Source organism: Taeniopygia guttata, chromosome 1 (genome assembly GCF_048771995.1).
Source record: "Taeniopygia guttata chromosome 1, bTaeGut7.mat, whole genome shotgun sequence".
Classification (NCBI taxonomy): Eukaryota; Metazoa; Chordata; class Aves; order Passeriformes; family Estrildidae; genus Taeniopygia; species Taeniopygia guttata.
Window position 1 is genome coordinate 68,691,119 of NC_133024.1, and position 22,966 is coordinate 68,714,084.

The 22,966-nt window shown below is 47.1% G+C and overlaps 1 protein-coding gene across 1 annotated transcript; it reads right to left on the minus strand.

Annotated features, from left to right (window-relative positions):
- Window positions 1-11,376: 11,376 nt before the first annotated feature.
- Window positions 11,377-16,725, minus strand: SHISA2 (shisa family member 2). Its single transcript, XM_030275144.4, has 2 exons — window positions 16,298-16,725; window positions 11,377-14,345 (listed from the first exon to the last, which is right to left on the minus strand). The coding sequence occupies exons 1-2, from the start codon at window positions 16,590-16,592 to the stop codon at window positions 13,792-13,794; spliced, it is 849 nt and encodes a 282-aa protein (XP_030131004.1). The 5' UTR covers window positions 16,593-16,725; the 3' UTR covers window positions 11,377-13,791.
- Between the last annotated feature and the right edge of the window lie 6,241 nt (window positions 16,726-22,966).

The window sequence follows — 22,966 nt, forward strand, 5'->3', positions numbered from 1 at the left end:
AGTGCAGAGAATAAATAAGAGGAGAGTAAACCTGGTCCCAGGAGTTTTTAAATCTTAATGCTGATATAACCTGTTAAAACACTTCCTATTATTTAGAAACCAAATCTGTTTAGGAAATGTGTGGTGTAAGCCTCTCCTCAGAACCGCTAATTGTTTCTTCCTTTTGTAAAAACACAAGGAAAATTAACTTCCCACCAAGGCAAAATGAGATCAGCTTAGTCTTTGTACTCTAAGCTACACACCAAACATTGGCATGTAAACAATTTGGAAGCTTTTCATGAGGCTGTAGAAAAGAAACTTTTAAAAGCCTTTGGATAATGAAGAATGGCAAGTAAATGTGTTAAGCAGAGAATAGAAGGGGTCCTGGAGTTTTTTCTGTTCTTAACTTAGGGCAACAAAATTTTGCAGAACATCATGAAAGATGCTGGGGAGGAGCAGCTGTCATCTGATGTGATTTATTTTATTAGTGCAGACTATGGGCTGTATCATTTTGACCTCCCTGTAAATTGAGGTCAGTGTGTGTCACAAACAAAAACCCTCCCTAGAGTGAATGGTGGCTTAGACTGAGGTACGTGTGTTGGTTGTCAGCTCAATGGGAATTGCACATGGGATTTGTCACAGGGCTATACAGTATGTGACACTGGGGCTAGTGGGTCAGACTTTATCATCACTGTATGACCTTAATCTCTAGCTGAGTTAATTCTGTAGAACCCACCCAGGTCAAGACCTGGGATTCTTCTTGTTCTTTGGAGTCATTACAGGAATTAATGTATTGTAATGTGCCACAGACTGGGTGTTGGAGTCGCTTGTCTTGATGAGCAATGATGAGGTGCATTCGGTGCTGTGTTAGCAGAAGGAGAATGACAGCTGCTCTGCATCAACAGAATTCCTTGTTCATTAGGCAGAACATGGAGCAGTAACGGCAGCCTTTGAAAGTGCTGTGTGAAAATGTTATCAACTAGACAGGGTAGCGGAGCAGAAGGAATGGGGGATTTCTGCTTGACTGTCCAGACTTAACTACCGAGGCTTGATCAGAAAAGGTCTTCCTGAGCAGCTCTCTGCACTGACCAAAGGGAGATGGGTTTGGATATTCAGATGGAAGTGGTGATTTTCCTGAATTAGATTTGGCTCTGGTTGCTGCTTTTTATACCACCATAATCGCAGCTTGCATAGAAGCTGCTGCTCCTTTAATGATTGCCTAGTAGCAATTTAAAGCTGGCGAGCGGGAGCCTGAGCTGCAGTGAGCACTGCTGAGGAGTCTGTTGGCATTTTCTTTTCTTTGACAGGGCTTCAGGTCGTGCTGTAGGGAGCTAGAAAGGGAAGTCAGTAATAACTTGTCAAGAAGAAATGGTGAATAACCAATAAAAGTATCTAGGTCAAACTAGGCTGTTAATATACCTAAAAATGTGGGTAGAATTAACATGAACTATATGGGCTGTAAATTAAGATAACAGTCAAGCCTTGCTAATCTGCAGTTTACTAGACTACACACTCTGTAGTGCATGGCCAAAATTGTGCAGTCTCTTCCCCTGCCTCAGCCAGCAGCTCATAGCAGATCCTGCAGGGAAGTCTTCTGTTACTAAGATGATGTTATTTTTTACAGCATGTACTGGAGTGTGTTCGCTGGGAGACGGTCATAGTAATAAAGTCATAAATAAAGCAGAGAAAGCTTTATTTATGTGAATATGTGAAATGTGGGGACATGGTCAGTGGCCACACAGCGTGCAACTTGGCCTTCTGTGGACAACCCAAGAGCCTGAGAGGTACACAGTCCTTACACTGTCCCTGTCCTGCAGGCTTAGTTTGCTCTTTTGGACTAACTCACTAAATCTGTTTTCACATTGCTTCCATTCATTAGTGAAGACTAGTGATACTCTATTTACATTCCCCCTTGGTTTTATAACTAATGACTTAATTTAATCTTTAAATGCCCAGAGGAGTGTACTTCTGGCAGCTCAGGTTTGCAGCAGAGCAGGCATTGAGTGGGTGCTTGGCCCTGAGGAGCACCTTGGGTTTATCAGCTTTCTCACTAATGTTAAGCACTGAGGGTATTTTACCTTTGTTTTGAATCATCACACAGTATCAATGCCTTAAACTTCAATCAGGTTGCAGGAGAGCTCTTTGTGTCCTGTTGAGTCTAACAAGAAATGGTGATGGTATAAAATACCTGAGGGGTTGGAGAGGAGAATTTGGCTGTGTCTATGCTATACCTGGTTTTAGACTGCTTCTAAAATATGGCACTGACCATGTATGTTCCTCAGCCTCCAGACAGTTGGACCCCTTCTGTCCTGTCAGGAAGGATTCTTACACTCACCTCTTCCCAGTACCCTGTAAATACCCAAGAGAAGCTTCACTACCTTTCAGCATCTGTGACCAGAGCTGTGTGTCCAGAGAAGGCCACGAGATAGGTCAGTACAATAGGTGACAATAAAATAAATCCATATGGGTACCTCTTTCATATGTAGCAGTAAGATTAATGGAGGCTTTGAGCTTTGTTGGCAAATGAAAACCAGAAAGTGCCCTGCACTGCTTGGCCACACAAGTGAATCCCAAAGGTGATCGCTTCTCAATGACCTGCAGGAAGCCTAGACAGCCTGACTGAGTTTATCTGGCCAGGAATGTGCTTTTGGATGGGCTGTCTGGAGAGGTGAAGGGACTGAGAAACAAAATAGATCAGCCAAGACCAGTGCTGCTGTTAGAGGTTAGTGGGGGGAGGGATTCCTCAGGCATCTGTGAAGAGATGTGATAAAGCTGATTTCCTTGGTTCCTTCCTGTGGCTCTGGGAAGGGAGCAGAGCTGAGTTGAGAATTTGTGAAGCACTGTTGCCTCCTGAAGCCAAGTTCCTCTGGTACCAAGCTGAGTCCTGGACTTAGAATGAATCCCTGCCAGGAGTGTTCCCTGCTTAGCATGCTTTGGCTCTAACAGGTTGTTTTCTGGGTTATGAAGATTGCTAAATTGTTTACTGGTTCCTCTTTACCTCATGGACTTACCAGAACTGAGCACTGGAATTATTTCAGTCCTGACTGACACTCCATCATGGAGAGTTAGTGGGACTTCTGCTTAGCTGTTGCTCCTGGGCAGGTTCTTGTCCCTCAGGCCAGTGCAAGGGGCTTGTTAATCTGGGCTCCTGGATCTCTTTGTGATAGCGTGTGAAGCCCAGGGGTTGTTTCATCTGGATTCATGGCCTGCTCATGTGTGGTGTAGATAGAAGGTAAAGTGGCTGAGTACTGGTGTTTATCCAAAGCCTTCTTTTATGTATGAAGAAGGTGAGCTAAGTTCTCCTGAAGTCTGCCACAAGAGGTCCATTCTCCTTCAGCGTCTTTGTAGCTAGTAAAGAGAAACAGAAGTTGGTAAATGACAAATTCTGTGTGGGCAATCCCAGCTCTGGGCAATCACTCAGAAGTCTAACAATGAAGAAAAGTGTTAATATATTGCCAAACTGTCACTGTGCATAGCTGGAAGGTCAGCACCCTTGTAATTATGGAGCAGTGAAGCCAAGGGAAAAAGCCAACATTAAGAGAAAGACATGATTGTTTTAAATTCTAACTACCTTACTGGGTGGTTTTCCTGCGAAGATGTTCCAGATGTCGTCTTGGCATAAATTAATCAATTTCAAAACATCTGCAGGGTTTCTTAGAAAACATGGAGTTTACCAGAAAGTGCTTATGCTCTCCTCTGCCCTTCTGGTTGATATGTTGATTCAGAAAGGGAATGAAGGTACTTGCTGTTCTTACTGTCAGGAGTTCATAGACTGGAAAGTTGCTCAAAGTTGTTGCTCAACTCTTTTTTTTTTTTTTATTTTTTTTATTTCTTTTATTTCTTTTTAAGAGCTCCAGTTATAAAGCAATGTGGCAGCCAAGCCCTCTGGGACTGTGTACATTTGTGTGTTGGAAGAGTTGTGTGACTTGAAAACCTCCCCTTGTCCCTCCTTCTGCCCCCAAAGTGCAGCCCATTGTACTGGGAGGTCAAATATTCAGCGTCTTGAGTGACAGGATCCTTAACAGCATCTTTTTCATCAGCAAGCCAAGTCATGTGCCCGCTTGTCTGTCATATCTGTACTCAAATTGCTTAAATATTGTTTCAGATGGGGACGTTTTAGTCTGGATATGCAGAGAGGAGTGGTGCTGTGGGGGGATGTTTAATTGGCTCCCAGCAGAGCAGCAGTGGTGTGTGGGTTTTTTCCTCTAGAAGTGTTACCATTTTCAGGTCCTATTAATGTCCTCTGGTAGTTTAAATACAGCATTGCATTACAGTGGAGTTTGTTTCCCTCTCAGACTGAATACAAATGAAGGTCATTTACTTGTATTTTTAGAAGGTTCAGAAAACTTAGACAATTTGTAGCTTTGAACAGCATTGTTGACTGTTGTATGTCTGCACAAAAATATTTCCAATAAACCTTTTATTAAAGCAATCCAGCAGACCGAGGCTTGTTTGTTTTATCCCCCCACAAGCTTTGCAGCAAGAGTTCCGTGTTAAATACATTTGAGATTTAGTCTGCAAAACTGTTGAATGGATTATTTTTATTTTTTCACGGCCTTTTGGGTGTGTTTTAAGGGCTTGCTTGTTAGAGCAAGGCTTGAGTTCCTTTAACAGGTCTCAAACTGGGCCTCAAATACAAGGCTAGTATGGCAAAATAAAAATGGTTCTGATGAGCTGACAGCAGGTACTGGTATTTGAAGTGTCTTCAGGGGGAAAGCTATCTTTTTATATAAGCTAGGTGGAGAGAGATTCTTCTACAAATTATACACTTCATCTCACCAAGGCTTCACCAAAATAAAGCTCACAAGTCTTTTGTCCCAATTAAGTCATGTAGACACAGCAGGGGGAAATTAAGCCCTAAAACCCCTCCCTTGCCTCCTTACTTGCAGCTAAATTTGCAAGAGGCTTTTTTAACATGGGGCCTTCAGGCTCCTGAGTCTGAGAGGGGCATGGTGTGATAGTGCAGCGAGATGGGAGGTGAGGTGAGACCATGGCAGACGCTTTCCTCCGGAGCACAGGGACGGGCTCTCTCCAGCTTCTGCCTGCTCAGGAATGGCACATCTCTCTGCTGACGGTGCTCAGTGTTGCCAGACCTGGAGAAGTGACTCTGGAGGTCCCTGGCCTCAAGCAAGAGTGGCAGCAGGAAGCACCACACGAAGGCTCTCATGTCCCCAATAGCGGCCATCCATATGTGCAGGGGGACACCTGGCACTGACTCAGGAACGGGCCTCAAGTCATGGCTGAAGTTAAATTTGCAGAAAAGGTTGGCCTTAATTGATTTTTGGTGACCATGGGGAACATGCACTGTCAGATCCCTATAGAAAATGAAAGAGTATGAGCTTTAACAAAGAGATCCCTTTTTCCAAATACTAATAGATGCTGGAATTAAACAGATTTTATCAGGAACAAAGTGCATATTACTATATAGTTTGGCTAAAATTTTCCCCCTTAGGGTGCTATAACTTGAGGAATAGGATTTTTCCTAATAGATTGCCGACAGAACCCATTTTAAAAGCGTAGAGAGACTTCTTTACAACAAATTATTTCTGGATTTTATTTTTTTAAATTATGGAACAGAAAGAAGGTGTAAGCCAAATCTCCCCTCTTCCCTTGACAAGTCATTGCTTGAGCACATTTCAAAACATTTTTATCCCAAAAGTCAGACTAGTATCTGCTTTTCCTTTGCAGGGAAATTAAAAGAGAGTGATGAATTTGTGTATCCCTGTTTTGCTGGAGTAAGTGCCTGCTCCTTCCCTGGGCCTCCATAGCTGCAGCCCAGCCTGCAAGCGTGTAGCAGCAGGAACTGTGCTGTTTGTAAAAGCTTCTCACACATCTGGGCAACCAATTATGCCAAAGTAAAATTGATTATAAACTTAAATAAGCCTTATTCAGTTGGTGGTGGGAGAATTGGATGCTCAGCCAACTGCTCCCCACACTGTCGTCTCTTGTACAGCGTGCTAAAAAGGAAATTATTCTCAGAATTGTTAAACATAATGGATTGCTGCTTAAACCCCTTATTAGATATATTAGTTGACTAATCACCTCAGAGACTTTCCCTCTAACAGTCTGACAGGCAAGGCTGTGAGAGAGCCTAGTGCTTATGTCCCAGAGCCAAATATTTCCTGGAGCAGCTGCTAAGTCTGTTGACGGCAGTCTTTGGTGCCTCATACCAGAACAAAGAAGAATCAAAGTCTCTAAACCTGTAGATTAATGCTCAAGTCTGAAATGGTAGCATTAAAAAATAAAAGTGTAACTGAGAAAGGTCCGGCTGAGGAATGTTAAGCAAGAAGACTTCAGAAACATAATCCCTTCTAGTGAGTGCTGCTGTGGCAGTACCCGGTGACCAGCCCTCCCTCCAGCACAGCCCCATGCCTCTTTGAGTTCCCTCAGCACTGGGGGTGCAGCAAGTCCTCAGAAACCCAAAAGGAGCAGTGAGTTTCCTCCTCAACAGAAATACAAGACTGCAGAGAAACAAGGCTTTAAAAATCCCTGAAAGACACTGCTGGTTTATGGCTGTCCACGCTGAGCAAGGAGCTCAAGGGCAGATGAGGAGTGGGCTGTGTCCCAGGTAAGGGAATAGTGAACAGTGCTGGTGAGACCTTGCTGCAGTGGCCATGCCCAGCCAGGACATTCACCATGAGGAAGCTCGATGGGAGGAAGCTCATGTTGCATTTTTCTTGCCATGACTCTAAGGACAGTGGGGTGATGGTCGAAGAGGTGGTCATGGTTCTTTCTCCTCTGTACTTCCCTTGGTGTTTGGTGCTGCCCCTGTGAGGGTGTCATGTCAGAATGGTGAGGGCACTGAGCTTCCTGGGTCACACAAAGCAGCCCTCAAGTGAAGAAGCTGCAACCTTTCAGGGCAGATTGGAACTGCAATCCTGCAGTGGCGAGTCTGGGAGCCTCAGCTCTCACAGCCACCTTGTCTGATGGCTCAGCTGGCACTGGCCTACAGCCTCATCAAAAATGTGCAGCACAGCTGTCACAGTAAACCAAGACTGCTTTTTTGGTCCTGTGGAACTGCTGGTACTTGTTGGTATCTAATACAGACAGCAGGAGCACCCCCAGTCCCTCGGGAGAAAAGGACTGGAAGAAAGGGATTCTGGGCTGGGTTTGTAACTGTGCTGGTCCATCTCACTCCCTTTCTCCACACTGTGGAAGGAACTGCCTGTAAGCTCCTGAAAACATGCCTTAGTCCATAAAAAAACACAGTGTGATCTTAGTGCCAGCTCATTTGGATGTGCCAGGTATCAGAGCTTGAGCTGCCTACCACTCTCATAACTGCTAACTAAATCCTGTGCAATGACTGTATGTATTTGCCCATCCACAGTGAGGGTGGGCTTCAGCTTCAGCTTTTAAACTGAGAGCCTGATTCTGACTGCATGGTAAATCTACAGCAGTTGCTTTTGGTTTGCAGCAATGCAAATTGAGAATAACTTTTTTCCCCCATAATGAGATATTTACAATCATACATAGACTGATTGTGTGAAGTCAATAGGATTCTGTCTCTCAAAAGCAAATATTGAGGGAATTAGCATCTGCATAAGCCAATATTTACTATTTGGGTACTGAATCATAGCAGAGACTGCACAACACACCAACATCCTCATCTTGTCATGCAACAAGTCAGACCTGCCCTCTTGCCAGCATCTGCAGCACCGGCAAGCTCTGGGAAGTTTGCGGCTCAGCTAAGCTGGGTTTTAAATCCAGCAGAATCAAACATTTTGCCACATTGTCCCCATCAACTTTCAAAGTTCTTCCTAAATCTGATGGAAGGAAACATAAGTACCCCATCCCTGGAAATTTTCAAGACCAGTCTGGATGGGACACTGAGAACTAGACTATCTTCAAGGTCCCCTCCAAGCCAGCCAATTTTTTATAATCTTGTGAAGCTGCTCAATATCTTGGAAGGGAGATAGAGAGGTGTTTTTTATTTTATTGCTGCATTATTACTGTTTTTTGACATGATGCTCACTTACCCTGGTTTAATAGCATTGATGGGATCCAAAGTAGTGCCTTTGTGCTTTTTTTCAAATTAACCTAGAGAGGCAAACCAGAGTGGGCCATGCCCTGAGCTGGTTCAGCACTATACATGAGGAAGGCTTGGTGGAAAGCAATTTACCTGTTGAATTAAACATTTTTCAGCTTGATGTATCACTGTTTGCCTTGATTTTGCTGGGGGTTTTCTGAAGGACTGATATCAGCCAATAAGGGACTATTTACTTGAAAGTAAAGGATTATCATGTTTAGGAGAAAGATGTTATTGCTATTCTTTCTTGAATGTTTGAAATCCCTTTTTGCTGTTATAAGCCTAAACAATGTCTGCAAGAGCCTGTGATGGCAGACAAGATTTCAAGGTTTCAGGTGAGTTTTCTTTGTTATTTCCTGATGTGTTATGGACAATGCAAACAGAAAGCAACATGTGTCCTTGGTGAGCTGGATGTGCCCAGCGCAGAAAGTGACTGCTTTGAGTTGTTACCTGCATGGCTTCATCTCATCAGAAATAGCCACCGGAATTGATTAGTATTAAAAATAAAGTCAATTAACTTTCTTTTGACAAAGACAGCAGCTAGTACAATGCTGGAGGCACTTGCAATCTGAGAGCTGTGACTCATGTTACACTCCAGAGAGGTTTGTCTCCCCTCTTCTAATCAAAATCAGGGAGTAAGAGGATACTCAGCCTCTTGCACACCTAGCAACTTTTCAGCTGTGCCTAGTGGAACATTTGCTGCCTTGCTCTCGGTATTTGGAAGATGTCCTTAACCTTTGATGTTAAGTGGGAAGGTATTTTCCAAATGAAGCTATGCCTCTGCCCATGAATTGGATGCCCCAGATGTTCCCATCCAGCACAGCTGCCCCCACAAGAGGTCTGGCTCATCAGGGACAAGCAGGAGATGGAAATTACATGAGGGCCAGGGAAAGCATTGCAAACAAGCCAGCATGGAGAGGCTGGAGTAGGTGAGAGGTGCAGGGTCACAAGCCAGGTGAAAAAGGCCTGGGGTCAGGTCAGTGTGCTGAGATTTTCCAGGTATAACGGACAAATTAGGACAGCATTTCTGTGGGCAAATCACAGAACCAGTAAGTGTTGGCACAGTGTCTTGTGCCAACCCAGGCCACACAGGAAGGGGGATCTCTGCAGCAGGGCAGAAAATCCATCCCTGTGCCAGGACTGTAGTGGTTTCCTGGGGATGGGCGGGGGTGGGGGGGGGAAGCTGTGTCTGGGACTGGGTGTCCCCCAGGAGATGGGAGAACTGGCACAGCCCAGGGTGCTGAGACAAGACATCACCTGTGTCACCCGCAGCTCCAGGGCTTGCTGCAGACAGGCCAGCACTGTATAGTTTTTGGTGCAGAGCAGCCACACCACAGGGTTGGTTCACACCTGAGACCTTCTCACTGGAGCCCACACTGATATTTTGTGGCACATGGCCCAGCACGATGGGCATAGCCCCATTGCTGAGACACAGGAGGCTGTTACAGCACCAGTGACCGGTGTTATCTGAGCATTCAGGCTGCACAGAAATACTGTCACAAGGATTAAATGCTCTCCTATGGGACAGGGGACACTGTGAGCCTCCAGGGTGGACAGGGTCTCGTGGAACTGGCTCCACTCAGTGTAGATGGGGAGGCACAGGCTTATGTGATTTGTTCAGTCCATTTGCAAGTGATCCTGGGCGGGAAAATGTTGCAAACCCCACTGAGGAAAGAGAATTATTACAAAGGGACCTACTGAGAAGCAGGAAATATGAGGAGGAAACAATAAAATGAGATTCAGCTTGGAAAAATAGAAGGGAATACATGTGGGAATAATATTTAGTAATAACTTCAGTGGGAGGAAAAGAGTGGAAAAGCAGAAAATCTGAGGGGAGAAGAGCTCTAGCAAGACCAAAAATGAGCAGCAGATGAGAGACATTTTGCGAGGGAGGTGCTGAGGTTAATGTGCTGAGCTGAGACCTGCTCCCTGGCTTGCTCCCCTTGGGCATCATGGGCCACATGTGAGCACTGGCCCTGAATTGCACCAACCTGCAGTGTCCCCCGATGACAGTGGCACAGCTGGTGGCAGCTGTACAGGCCCACACTAGCCCCTGCTTGTGTGCCCTGCGTATCCCCTGATGTGCCCAGCTCAGAGGGGAGACATTCCAGAATGTTTCTCCACGTGTGTGCTGGGAGGGGATCCTGTCGCTGGTGATGGTTCCCTGCTCTTCTCTGCGTGGCTTAGTGGTTTGGGCACGGGATTGCCTACAGCCACCTTGGAGCACCGCTGTGCCCATGGGTCCCTTGTGAGGACACCACCAGCCTGGTGGTGTGCACTCAGGGCTAACCAGCACCAGCCCAGCCTGTGAAGAGTTTGCCGGCTTTTCCCCACCCTCACTGCTTGCTGCGCACACCAACTCCAGCACGGCACAAAAAGAAAACAACTGCCAAGGGCAAAGAAACTCCCCAGATAAAAATACAAGAAAAGGCTTGAACACAAATTGTTGGCCTCCCCTGTTGCGCAGTACTCGTCACCTCAGCACATCTGCTCCGAGCCATGGCTGACCCCCTCCTTCCCTGCCAGTTTCTGCTTCCAGCCTTGCTACCTCACCTCCCCCAAACACCAGGAAGCGGTGGCATTTTGGAATGTGCTACGTAGAGCCTGACCAAGGCGATGTTTTTCCCAGACTGTTATTCCCTACTTTTTGAGTCATAAACATGCAGATCCAACAATCACCCAGTTTCCTCTCTCTCCCCTTTTGCTCCTCTAGCCACCCTCCTGCCCACAGAGTGCAATGCCAGCATCACCAGCAGCAGGAAGGAGCAAACACCAGGGAAGCAAAGCGGCCTCGTCCCAGGCGAAGCTATGCCCCCTGGCACAACGGGGCTTTGGTTCTGGCCTCACTTCTGAGGGAGGAGTTTGCTCTAGCAAAAAGGGTCCCCATGCAGAGCACAGCGGGGATAGCACAGCCACATACTAAGAGTTATACACTCAAAATGCTCAGCTGGTAACTGTGAATCCAACTGAAACCAAAATCCTCAGAAAATGCCATTTGCTGCAGAGTATTTGGCATTCTTTGAAAAGAGGGAGCTTGATGAGCCCACAGGCTCTGGCCCATCCTGTTCCCACCACTCCTCCCCACCTGAGAGGTGAGGGATGCCCATCTCAGCTGATGCTCAGATGCCATCTCCCTGTGCCCCTTCTCCCCAGACACATGCCCTCAGAACATGCCCCCACTGCAGCACGCTGTTCAGACATATAAGTTGTTCAGTTTACTGTTATTCTTTAAAAACACAGCAAAAAGTTCAAACTTATGGTTTTGCCAGTCTAGAGAGGTGGGCTGATCAGATGTTCTTTTGGAGACACAGGAAAGCAAAGCATTAACTGAAAAAATAAAAAACTTTATGACAAAGCAAACAAAACCGAAGTCACACCATAAAGTATTTATTAAAAAACAAAGGGGGCTTTTTTCTTCAGTTTTAAGAAACACTTTAAAGCAAGTGCTCTTTCAGAGATTTAAAAGCTATATCAAATGGTAACATTGGTTTTACATTATTGTACATGACATTAAAAAAAACACAACATCTCACAAAATTCCTTTTATTAGACCGTGGCTTTCTCTGCCTTCCGTTGTAAATTAATTTCTACAGACTTAAATTTAACTTATTCTTTTTTTTTTAAACAAGTAAACAATATACAAAGATTCACCTGAATTCCAAAGGTCAGAGGAGATGTCCTTGTCAGGGCCTGTGCAAGGCAGGCAGTGGGGGGGAGCTGACTTGGCTCACAGAGGGGCATGGTCACAACCACAGAACCAGGGCTCACCCAGGGCCGAGCACCTCCTGCTCCTGGGGAAGCCCAGGCAGCTGCCCCTGTGTCTGACCAGCTCAGTGTGACCCCGCTGCAATGTGGGCAGGTAGAAACCTACACCCCCAGAGACCAGAGAGTGCAGGGGGTCCTTCAGAAGCCTGGCAGCACCCAGCTCTGGAGCACCCACTGCCCTGAAGATCCCCGAGCACCGAGTTGTGCAGCATCCGACACCTCCAGCAACCAGGCTCCCCCTTCCCCAAGACATCCAGTCTGGCAGGAGAGGAAGCCAGGTCTCAAACCAATCTTTCTGTCCAGATCCTGCACACTGACTGGGAGATCACAGCCAGGAACAACAGATCTGGGATAAATTGCCTATTCATTTCCCCGTGTCAGTGGCCAAACCATGGCTGCCTGCTGCAGACTGCCTGTGTGTGGCGTGTTTATGAGTAAACCACTGGGTTTGGCAATGCGTCTGCACCTTCTGTGTCATTTAAAAACAGATGTACAAAACGCAGCATCACAGTTATTGCTACATATTGATACAGTATCAGACAATAAGAAACCTTTTGTCATCACTGATCTGGCTACAGTAATTGCTTGGGTTTTGCACAGGGCCTCAAGTCTTCTGCTGCACTGTTTTGGCTGAGGAGCAAATGGATGGAAATGCAGAGGTTACATTTTTTTAAGAGACAAAACCAGCTTTAGTTTGCTGCATCTGGGGTGATACAATTAGAATGATCTCATTGTTTGTTGCCTCTTCAACCTGGAGAGGTGTTTTCCCCATATGAAGCAAAGCAGGACAGAGCAAACAGCTCCAGTGTAAAGTGTCCCTCCTGTCTGCATCTTACCACCTCCATGACCCTTGTGACACCACAAGCACCTTTGTCCCTTGGTTGGGCCTTTTTCCTTATTGTTAAACACAGCTGTGCCTCCCTAGTCCCCTGCCATGAGTAAAGAAGAAAAGAGGATGGAATTCAAACCTCTACCAACCCATTCACATCCCAACTGGGTTCTGTATAACACTCTCCCACTCCCACAGGGCAGGGCAGGGGACTCAGAATGTGCTCATGGGGGACAAGATAAAGTCAATTTTCCTACAAGGCAGACTCCAATGCAAGCAGGCTTCGGGGAAACACCTTCATGGGCATTCACACAGATTTCCTGTTTCATGGGAAATGAGGTTAAATCAGGTGTGTTTGGAATCACAGTCTGACCTTTCTCTGCCAAGGCAGGTTCAGTTCAGACACTGATAGCTGTACCAAAAGCTTTGCTCAGTGTCACAAAGAGCAAGCACCTCATACCCTGGTTTTAGTAAAACGTTCACAAAGATAAAATCTCTGCAAACCACTACTGGGTCCTGATCTTGATACAAAACCAAATCAAGAAGGGTTTCAAGTGCACTGGAGAGAAGAGCAGAATAATTCACTCTTCCAATTCCTACATAGTACAATGAAAATTGTTCTTTGCAAGACCAAGTTTCTGGTGGCATTTCACCCCAAAGAGGGTGTGTGTAAGAAGCCATGGTGGCTGGGCACACAGGGATTGCACTGCTCGGCTCTTAGTTGTGATTGTCTGTATAGCAACGGGAAATGTCATAATGGAGCTGGGAGCAGAGAGGTTTCTGAAGTACTGCTGTCTTGTACAGTGTAACAAAACTCTTTCTAGAATTAATTAGGCAAATACTTGTGACCATGTCATACCTGAAGGGCACTTTATGGCTCCGACATTTATCTCATGAGTACAGTGATCTGAAATACATATGCATTTCCAGCGTAATCCTTCACCACCATAAATCACACGCTGGAATGAGAGCATATCTGGCAACGTTAATTCCGAGATACCATCCTTACAGTTCCTGGCAACAGACCCCGATGAAAATAAATGGTTTATAAACACTGTCTGACATGCATGAGCCTTTCAAAATTATTTACAAGTGGTGTTCTGGGAGCTTTGTTCCAAAGAAGTATTTCTCCTCGGTTCAGTTCAGATATTAAAACTGGCTGGGTGGGGATGGGGAGGGGAAGACATCAGCGCTACACAGTCACAGCTGGGTACATCTTCTGCTCGCTGTTGGTGTGTGGGAAGGGAGACTGGATCTGCCTGTAGCCGCTCTGCAGGCTGTCCAGGAAGGGAGGCACCGGGGTCAGCGGCATGGAGTCGTGCTGCATGGCATAGCCCACGTACTGCGGGTGCAGGTACTGGCCCTGGTGCGGCACAATCTGCGTGGCCTGCTGGCAGTTCAGCACCGAGAAGTTCGTGGGCATGTTGACATAGACATTATTCATGGTCCCTTCTGGCAAGCAGCAGTTGGTCTGGGACCTCGTCGGTGGAGCTCTGGCCCCTGAGTTGGCGCTGGAGCTGGAGCTGGCAGCCGTGCTCGACTGGCGGGAGGAGGAGCCCCGGGAGGTGCTGGCACTTGGGATCATGGGGATCGTCTCCATCAGGCGGGTGCCTGCAGGTGCTCGACTCTGCTGGGGCTCCTGCTTGGGCCGCAGGCATCTGCAGCAGCAAGCTGCAACCAGTGACCCCAAGATGATGAAAGCGACAAATACAGATCCCACGATAAGGAACGGCACGTAGATGGGCACTGCAACAGCAAGGAAAATATTGTCAGTGTAGGCCAAGGACAATCCTCGGCAGCTCCAGAAATTCCCCCTCATGCAAGCAGAGCCCACTTCCTCTCAGCACAGGCAGAGCATTTTATACCAGCATGATGAAAAGGGCTGCTAAACCCAGTGGCTTAAATTTCCCTCCTGTTGATGGTGGTCTAGTTCACAGTAACCACAGCTCCAGATTCTATCTAATCATGTCTCCAACATGTCCTACTAGAACAATCAGCCACAATACAGCTGGGTTTGAACAGTGCCTTAAGGAGATACTGTGGGGCAGAATCCCTCGTGAGGGCTCAGGATCACAGTCACAGGCCTTCTGACACCCCACAGCCCTGGGGATGAATGCCCACCCGTTCTGCACTTCCGCCCTGGTTTAGGGAGAAACCACAGAGCAGGTGGTGCAGAGACAGCACCGTGCTCCAAAGGGGCAGCAGTCCTCCTTGTGAGGCCTAATGAAGAGACATCAGGGCAGGAGAACTGAAGGTGGGCAAGGGGTAGAAGCAAAAAGTATGGATGATGCTCACTGGTGGCATCAGGAGCCACCAAGGATTGTAAACATCATCCTTGGAAGAATCTGGGCTACGTGTACAGACTTCACATAATACACCTGAGTTGGGAAGGACACACAAAAATCATCAAGTCCAACTCTTAAGTGAATGGCCCATACAGGGATCAGACCCACAATAGTCCAATTAGCTCTATCCAACTAAGATAATCCATCCTGCAGTCCCAGGGGAAAAGCTTTTTTCTCTGCCTCAGTAAGAAATCTGCATGGATATATCCACAAATAACAAAGGGAAGGTGTCTCCCTTCAGTGCTTGTGAATGCTCCCAGCAACATGCCTGGAGTTCATCATTTCCACCAAAACCTGGCAGCTCCAAGGTGCAGGCAGGGCTACGGAGCCCTGCTTGACCCTGTCTGACCCTGCTAAGGCAGCCACTGCTAATGACCTGCAAGTTAATCAGTGCCAGCACAGGGCAATGGCTCCCAAACCAGCAAAGCAGTAAATTTTAAATAAAAAAAATGTTACAAAAATGCATTGTTCTCAGAACTGCAAAGGGAGGGGGGGTTATCTGTCTGCTCGAGTCAGAATACTTCCTGGCACAGCTGATTACATGAAACATTATAACCAAAAGGCCACTTTTCTTCCATCACTTTAGTACTTTTAAACAAAAGGCTGTAAAACATCATCTCCCACTTCTGTGATTGGCGCTACAGCAGCTCTTGAGCAGGTGCACACACTTGCTCCACACTGTAATGTGCAAGTTTTCAGGAGTAAATCTGTCCTAATTATAACATCACTTCAGGCTACTTCTCCCGCACTCAGCATGTGTGGATGTCAGCAAGGGTGCTGGGGAGCCACCGGGGCTTTTTTAAACAGCAGTAGAAAAACTTGAGTTATCCTTGAAATTCAATCTTGTAAAACCAGTCCTAAGTGGGGATATCAGAGCTGAAAGAACATACACAATTACAGTGGGGACCAGCCAGAGTCCTTTTGAAATATCCTGTTACTTTTTCTGATCTGCTCATATGGGTTGTCTCATTTTTCCTCGCCTTTTCAATGGGGAGCTCAACCACGGCCGAGGAGCCCGTTCAAAGCGGCGGCAGAGCAGTGCCAGGCCGAGACGGCTGGCCCCGGGACTCGGGGGAGTGGTGTTACCTGCTCGGACAGAGACGTGGCTGGGATTTCCAGCAGAAAGGCCGGGAAAAGCAGGCCTCCAGCGTGGGCACTGCTGCCAGTGTAAGAGCGGCCGCCGGGCCGGCCAGCGCCGACTCCGTCCGGCCCCACGACTCGACGGAGGGGGAACCGGCGGCAAGGGGGGAAGGGGCGGGCAAGAAGCTCGCCGCAAACCCGCGACGGCTCCCGTGGAGCCGCCGAGCAGGAGACACCCTCGGGGCCATCGGAGCCGCGCCGGGGCCGCCTCACCTGCCGCGCCGTCGGGGCCGTCCTTGCCGGGGCGGCCGGGCTCACCGCCGCCCTGCCGCCGGTCGTTGTCGCAGGCGCCCTGGTCCAGGCGCGCCTCGGCGCTGGAGCAGCAGTACCGGAGCGCGCAGCTGCCGCAGCAGATGGTGGCGTCGCCGCCGTCGAAGCGCTCGGGGCACTGGAAGCCGTCCCGCCAGCCGCCCTGCCCGTCCAGCCAGCCGTGGCAGTACTCGCCGCTGGCCGCGGCCCCCGCCGGCAGCAGCCAGCCCAGCGCCGCCAGCAGCAGCCAGCCCCGCATGGCGCCGCCGGGGGGGCGGCCGCTCCGTCAGGGCCTCCCCGCGCCGGGGCAGCGCCGCCCGGCCCCCCGGGGCAGGCAGCCGCCGCGCTGCGGGGACTCTGGCCGCAGGTCCCGCCGCCACCGCATGCCCGGGGCCGCCGCCTGGGGCGCACCGGCAGAGCCGGGGGCGCCGCTACTGTGCTCTCGCTCCCCGCCGCCTCGCCGCGCCCGCCCGGCCCGCGACCTCCTCCGCGCCCATGGGCGAGGGACGGCGGGAGCCGGCGACCCTCCCGCGGACGGCGCGGAGCGACCCCGTGCTGCGCTCTCCGTGCGCCCCGTCCGGCGCCGCGCCCGCTCTGCGCGGGGCGCGCCGCGCCCGCACTTATAGGCGGTGGGGCGGCCCGGCGCGCATGCGCCCGCCTCGCCCCGCCCGACGGGGCGGTGCCGCGCGGGCCGGGGGCGCGGGGGCCGCGGTCCTGCCGGGGGCACCGGCACCGAACAGGGGCGGCCTGCGTTTGCCTCACCGCTTCTTAAAGGTAGTGCCACCGGGGCCGGGCACGGGGATGCACCTTCAGCTGCTGAAGTGTCAGGGCAGTCTGTGGTTTCTCGTTCCCTGTGAGACAGCTTGTTGGTCGTGACACCAACCACAACTCTGAGTTACGATGCATTGCATCGAGTAAAAAAAAAATTCTTCTTATAAGAAAAAGGCACAAATACGGGAGCTCTGATAAGTGGCACTTGTTCTAAATTTCGCTATAAAGGCAAATCACTGGGAGGAAGGTGACTGCAAAGTGTTGTGTATTTCTCTTAGGCCTTTAAGCTTTTCTTCTTCAATTTAGTTATTGTCCTTCTCCCTCCATCTTCATCCCCTCTTTCGTTCTCATTTCAGCCAGTCTGACAGCTACGGGCTTTCACTGAGCTGCTGCTCTGGAGCACCAGATTCTGGTAAAATTAGGGACCAGGTAAATGCATTCTGCCCCCCTACCTTCGCTGCTGCTCCCAGTGAATTGTTTTCCAGCCGTGGCCGCGGCTGCAGCTCAGTCCATTGCTGGAGCTGGGCTGGTGTAGAGATGGTTCCCCCACACCTCACGCCTTACCTACCTCAGAGAAGATTAGTAACCCAGAGCAGCTAACTTTTGGAAAAGTTTGCACTTACCAAGATGGAACTGGGGCTGCAGCACGACAGGTTATTTATCACCCAATCAGTGCAGCTGGGTGAACGAGAAGAAACTTGTAGTGATTCAACTGATGGGGTCTGAGATGCTCCATCTCAAACCCTGCGTAGCAGCTCCCCGGAGCTGCCAGCTCCAGCACAAGGAGCCCAGCACAGACAGTCCTGGGCAGTGACAGATTTTGTACACTCAGCCCATATCCCCCACAGCATCCATTGCTCAAGACACCCCCATCAGCGATGGGCCACAGGGAGGGAAGGGGATTGCCTGGGGAAGGAATTAGAACCACGAGCTCCTGCCAGTGACCTGTCTTTGGATGTCTGGCAGCCACAAGTGACAGCACAGCAGCTGTTAAATGCCTACATTCACAGAGCTCTTCCTACAAGATCATTTTCCTTAAATCTAGGTTAGACACACATTTTCATAATAAGAAAAGCAGCTTCTTGAGTCTTTTATACGTGGCAAGCAAAATACTTTCCCAGTCCCATCCTTTGAGTTGATGGTTCACTGATACTCAGTAAGGTGGTTCTCTTTCAATAGCAAAACCAGACTATGAGAAGAGAGGTTACAAGCAGACTATCTAATCTAATCTAATCTGTACTCCAAACTAGGAGTCTTGATCATAACAAAACATCAGCATCAGATCCCCTGCAGAGATTATCTGTAACATGTACTTTATATATTCAAGCTCAGGATTTGTCTCAACTTGCCTGGATAATAGCAGAGATAATAGTGTACCTCATTATCCTTTTGTGAAACTTAAAACATTTGGCACTTTGCAAAATGCTTTAGATCCTGTTTAGCAATAGACTAATTAGTGGAGTTTGGGGTGGTTTTTTCCACTGTCTTTACAAGCTGATCAGGTAATATCCCTATGATTAAAATTTAAAAGCACACACAAAATCTATAACCAAAATATGTGGAAACACATAAATATAGCAAGTCTTTCCTACTCTGAGACTTTTTCACTCTCTTTCCCATGTCAAACAATCTCATTATATTAGTTCAATCTATTTCAATGTTAAATAAATCTATCCCAGATTTTGTAGGACACTAAACACATCACATCCCATCAAACTAAGCATAGTGCAGCTTTTAGATATAATTAAAATAACACATAGTTGGTGGAGGGGAAAAGATTTTTAAAGCCTACATGTATTCAGTAATGATCGCATAGTCTACAAATCTCTATTATCTGCTTAAACTTCCTTTTATTTTATTTTTTTTTAAGTCTCTGAATTTGTAATACTACTACCAAGTATAGTTTTCTGAGGCCTGAGGGTCAGTAGAAATGTTCTTTGCCACTGTCCAGCCAAATGCATGATCTCAGGAAAGCAAATAAAATCTTTTATTTTGGGAATTTGAAGAATTCACCTGCTGTTCTGCTAGTCCTTAAAAATTGTCTCTCTTAGAGCAGTGAAAATAAGACTTAAAAGCACTTCTGCTAGTTGTCTGAAACAGGTGAAGTGCATTTTCCACATAATTTTTAACACTCTGAGCTGCAGTCTGCCTGTGCAGCAGTGTAGGGGCTGTGGCACTGGCTGTGTGAGAGCAGTACCTGCACCCCTGCACGCCTGGGCACAGAGCTGTGGCACAGCTGCCTGTGCCACTGTCCAGCCTGGATGCTGATCCTTGAAGGCAGAGCTGCTGTGGGATAATGGCCACCATATGTTTAAGTGGCTCTTTAACACTGGTATCTGCTTACCTTGTAAATTCATTCAGTCACTGCACTGACAGGCATTCTCCTTATTGTAACAAGGGCATTTTTGCTGTCTCCCTCCAGCTGTCTCTCTCCATATTACAGTCACTCTCCAGATGGAAATTTTTCAAAAGTATTTCTGTGCTTTCAGAGCACGGTGCTTTGCTTTCCTAGGGCTGCCACGCCTCATGTGCTAAAGTTCTTCACAAGTACATCAGCTCCTGCTTAAAAAAAAAAAAAAAAAAAAGACAACAGAAAAGGCATGAAAAGAGAGATAATACAAAAGCACATCTCTCATTCTGAACAGCTCCCAGTTCAAGAGAGGGGAAAAATGAGGACACCCCACCTTGACTCTGAGCTGCTGAGCCATTCACAGCGAGGTACCAGAAACATTTGTTGGGGCTGGCTGTGCCTGCACACATTGGACAGGAAGGAAAGAGGAGAAAGGACAAATAAGTGGAAACAGTAACAATAAGCAAGAAACAACAGTCACTATCCTCCCCTTTGGGTGTCTATTCTACAAATTCTCCATGATAACACAGGAACACAAACCTCTCACCTTATTCTGAATCTCTGTCTGTTTTGGTTGGAGTCTCTCCTTGGGATAGGAAAAGGAAAACCCTGTGACACGACTCTCCAAGCTGCCATGAGCTTCTGTGGGTGTGTAAGTGGCTCTCACTGTTAGGGACATTTTGTTTTCCCTATGGAATTTTCAACCCATGCTGTAGTAGCTTGTCACATTCCGTTGATGTTAAGAGAGAACACAAAACTGGCAGCAATTCCTATTCTCTTTTCTTTATGACCCATTGGTGATAAAGTTTAGATGGTAGACGGATACTGTCTTCTTTTCCCCTTTGGAATTTCCAGTTTCATTCTTGATGGTCTTGTCACTTGGGCACAAGTGAGATTATCTGCTTTCCATTGCCCAGCCCTGGATGCCAAACAGGCATATATCTACTTTCCCATTCCATTTAGCTCACATACCTACTGTTACATCGTTATTGTCAAACAATTTTGTAACCTTATCAGGAATCTTGACAACCTGGATTCTAGAATTGCTTTGGCTCTACTTTGGCTCTGTTGTGTCCACAACATTGCAGATCAGAATTGTAAATTAACATAGGCTGAAGTCTTCAGCTAGAACTCATCATCACGGTACTATTGTTTAGATGACTTGGCATGTAAAAGTCAGGTCATGCTTACTACAAGAGATGAATTTTATTGCTTTTGTACATTTCAACAGCAGAGATTTTTCTTCCTGGTAACACAAAATAAAGGAATTAATTCTGATTGTGCAGAATTAAAACAGTTAATTTGAAAACAGTTTGTTTTAATGCCTGTAGTTTTTTTAACTTAGAAACAAATAGCTTTGGAGTTGAAATCCCTGCATCTTGTCCATTTATACAAGCGAAGTCACTTCTCAGGCAAAACTGTATTTCCTGCTGCTAAAGCAATGCCTTGCTGCCCCCATGTGAAGTTAGTGAGAAGAGTAGCGTGACTGAAACTGTACTGTGGAGTTTGTATGGAGAACTGTTGAATTTGAGAATGCAATCCATACTGACAGGTAATACCAACACAATTTCCCAGGTGAGGATAGTCACCAGAATATATGAGCTTACTTTAGTAGCCTTTTTTTTTCTTCCCAACCTGGTTATTAGGTACTTTTTATACTAGTGTGACTGTAGCAAGTATAATTTAAACACCATCAGTACATTTAAGGGTGGAAACAGCCACTCCAATTCTGGTATTGATTGCATAAGCTGGACTGGTTTTTATTTCTGCTTAGGGAACATATTTAATATCTGCATTTTAAAATACACGTGTACTCATAGCAAAAGGCTTTCTTTTACTGGCTCTCATTTCCTGGAGAATAATTAGATCAAGATGACCCAAGGGAATTAAAAAAAAACCCAGTCAGAGAATGAGGGAAAGGATTGTAAAAAATAGCTTTGAAGGAAGGGATATGAAGTTAGCACACTCCTCAGGGGCTGGGCTGTGAATGTGCCGTGGCTGCACCGGCACCGAGCGCATCAGGAGGCACAGCTCAGCTCCTGCTGTGAGCGCTCGCTCTCAGCACACGCCGCAGTGACAGCCGGAATCAGCGCTGGCACCACCTTATCACAGCCGGCACCGGCACCTCCCGTATCGCCCGTCTGGCTCCAAAATGCACCACTGTCCTGATAACGGGGCTGGGGATGCGGCTGAAGGGAGGTGAGCGGGTAACAGCACCTCCGGGTGCTGCGGGACATTTCCCTACAAATTCACGAGTGCAGGACGAGGCTGTCACTCAGAAAACGTCCCCCAGTTTCAACACAGCCCAGTCGGAGCAGAGCTTTAGGGGCGCTTGTTAGCATCGTCCAGCTAATCAGCCAGCCTTGATTAATACAAATGTCAGGCTCTTCCCCCTCGAGTGCATTGATTTTTGGAGCTTCCACTTGCTGCAGACACAACAGATTGCTGTACAATATATAAAAGCCTGGATACAAAGCTGATGTGCACAGCTTCAAATTGAAAGGGATGCTGTTTCCTAATTGATTTATTACTTCTGCTCCAACCAACCACCCCAGCTACTAGGAAGAAAATGAAAGAATTTTAGTCTTTTTTTCCCACTCCTCAGAAAAAAATCAAAGAAAGACTTACATGTGGGCTAAATCCATCATCCCATTGTCTGCCCTTACCGTAAGGCTGGTCAATTTGACAATGAATCATTGTTATTAAAAAGTTATTTAAACTAAAAAATAAAACCCCAGGAAAGTACAGGAGTTTTCCACATTCACACTTCAGTTTATGCCATGCAGAGCACAAAGCATGAGCATTTTATGAAATGCAGGAAGAGAAAACTAAAGGTATTTAAAACCAGAAATTGACTGTTGATCACCTCCTAATGCCTTAGTGCAAGACAAGGATTTGGGCACCGTATAGCAGAAATAGCATCACTACACAGCTGTTGCCTTTTATTGCATTTTTTGCCTGTGCAGTGAAATCAGTGAGGTTCTAGCAAGAAAAAAAAGCACTTCTTATCTTCTCAACAGGTCCTAGTCCTCCTAAATTTGCAGTTTGGGGGTTTATATAGGGATTATTACTGCAGACAGGCAAGAAGGAGCAACTTGTTGTGGAAAATTAACAGTATTTATAAGAATATTTTCTACATCAGGACATTTGTAATACTGCTTAGAAAAGAAGTCAAAAAAACTGTATTTGCCTAAATCATTCCTATTTTACTCAACAATTATCTAGCCTGGCAAAGAGGCTTTGGAATTTTGCCCCTCCCTCCACTTCCCAGAGCTAACTTTAAATGATATAGCCTGCATTCTGCAGCAGTGTTAGGTTTTTTTGTTACTATTTCTGTCACTGGTGGACTGATATCGCCATCCATCTACACAGGATCTTAACCCTTTTTCCTTTCTGCCCCTGTATTTTCCAGCAGCTTCAAAGCCTGGCAAGCCCTAATGCCACCCCAATGTGGGTATCACCATGACAGAGCAACAAGCACCAGCTGCTGCAGCGCTAGAAATAAGTCATGG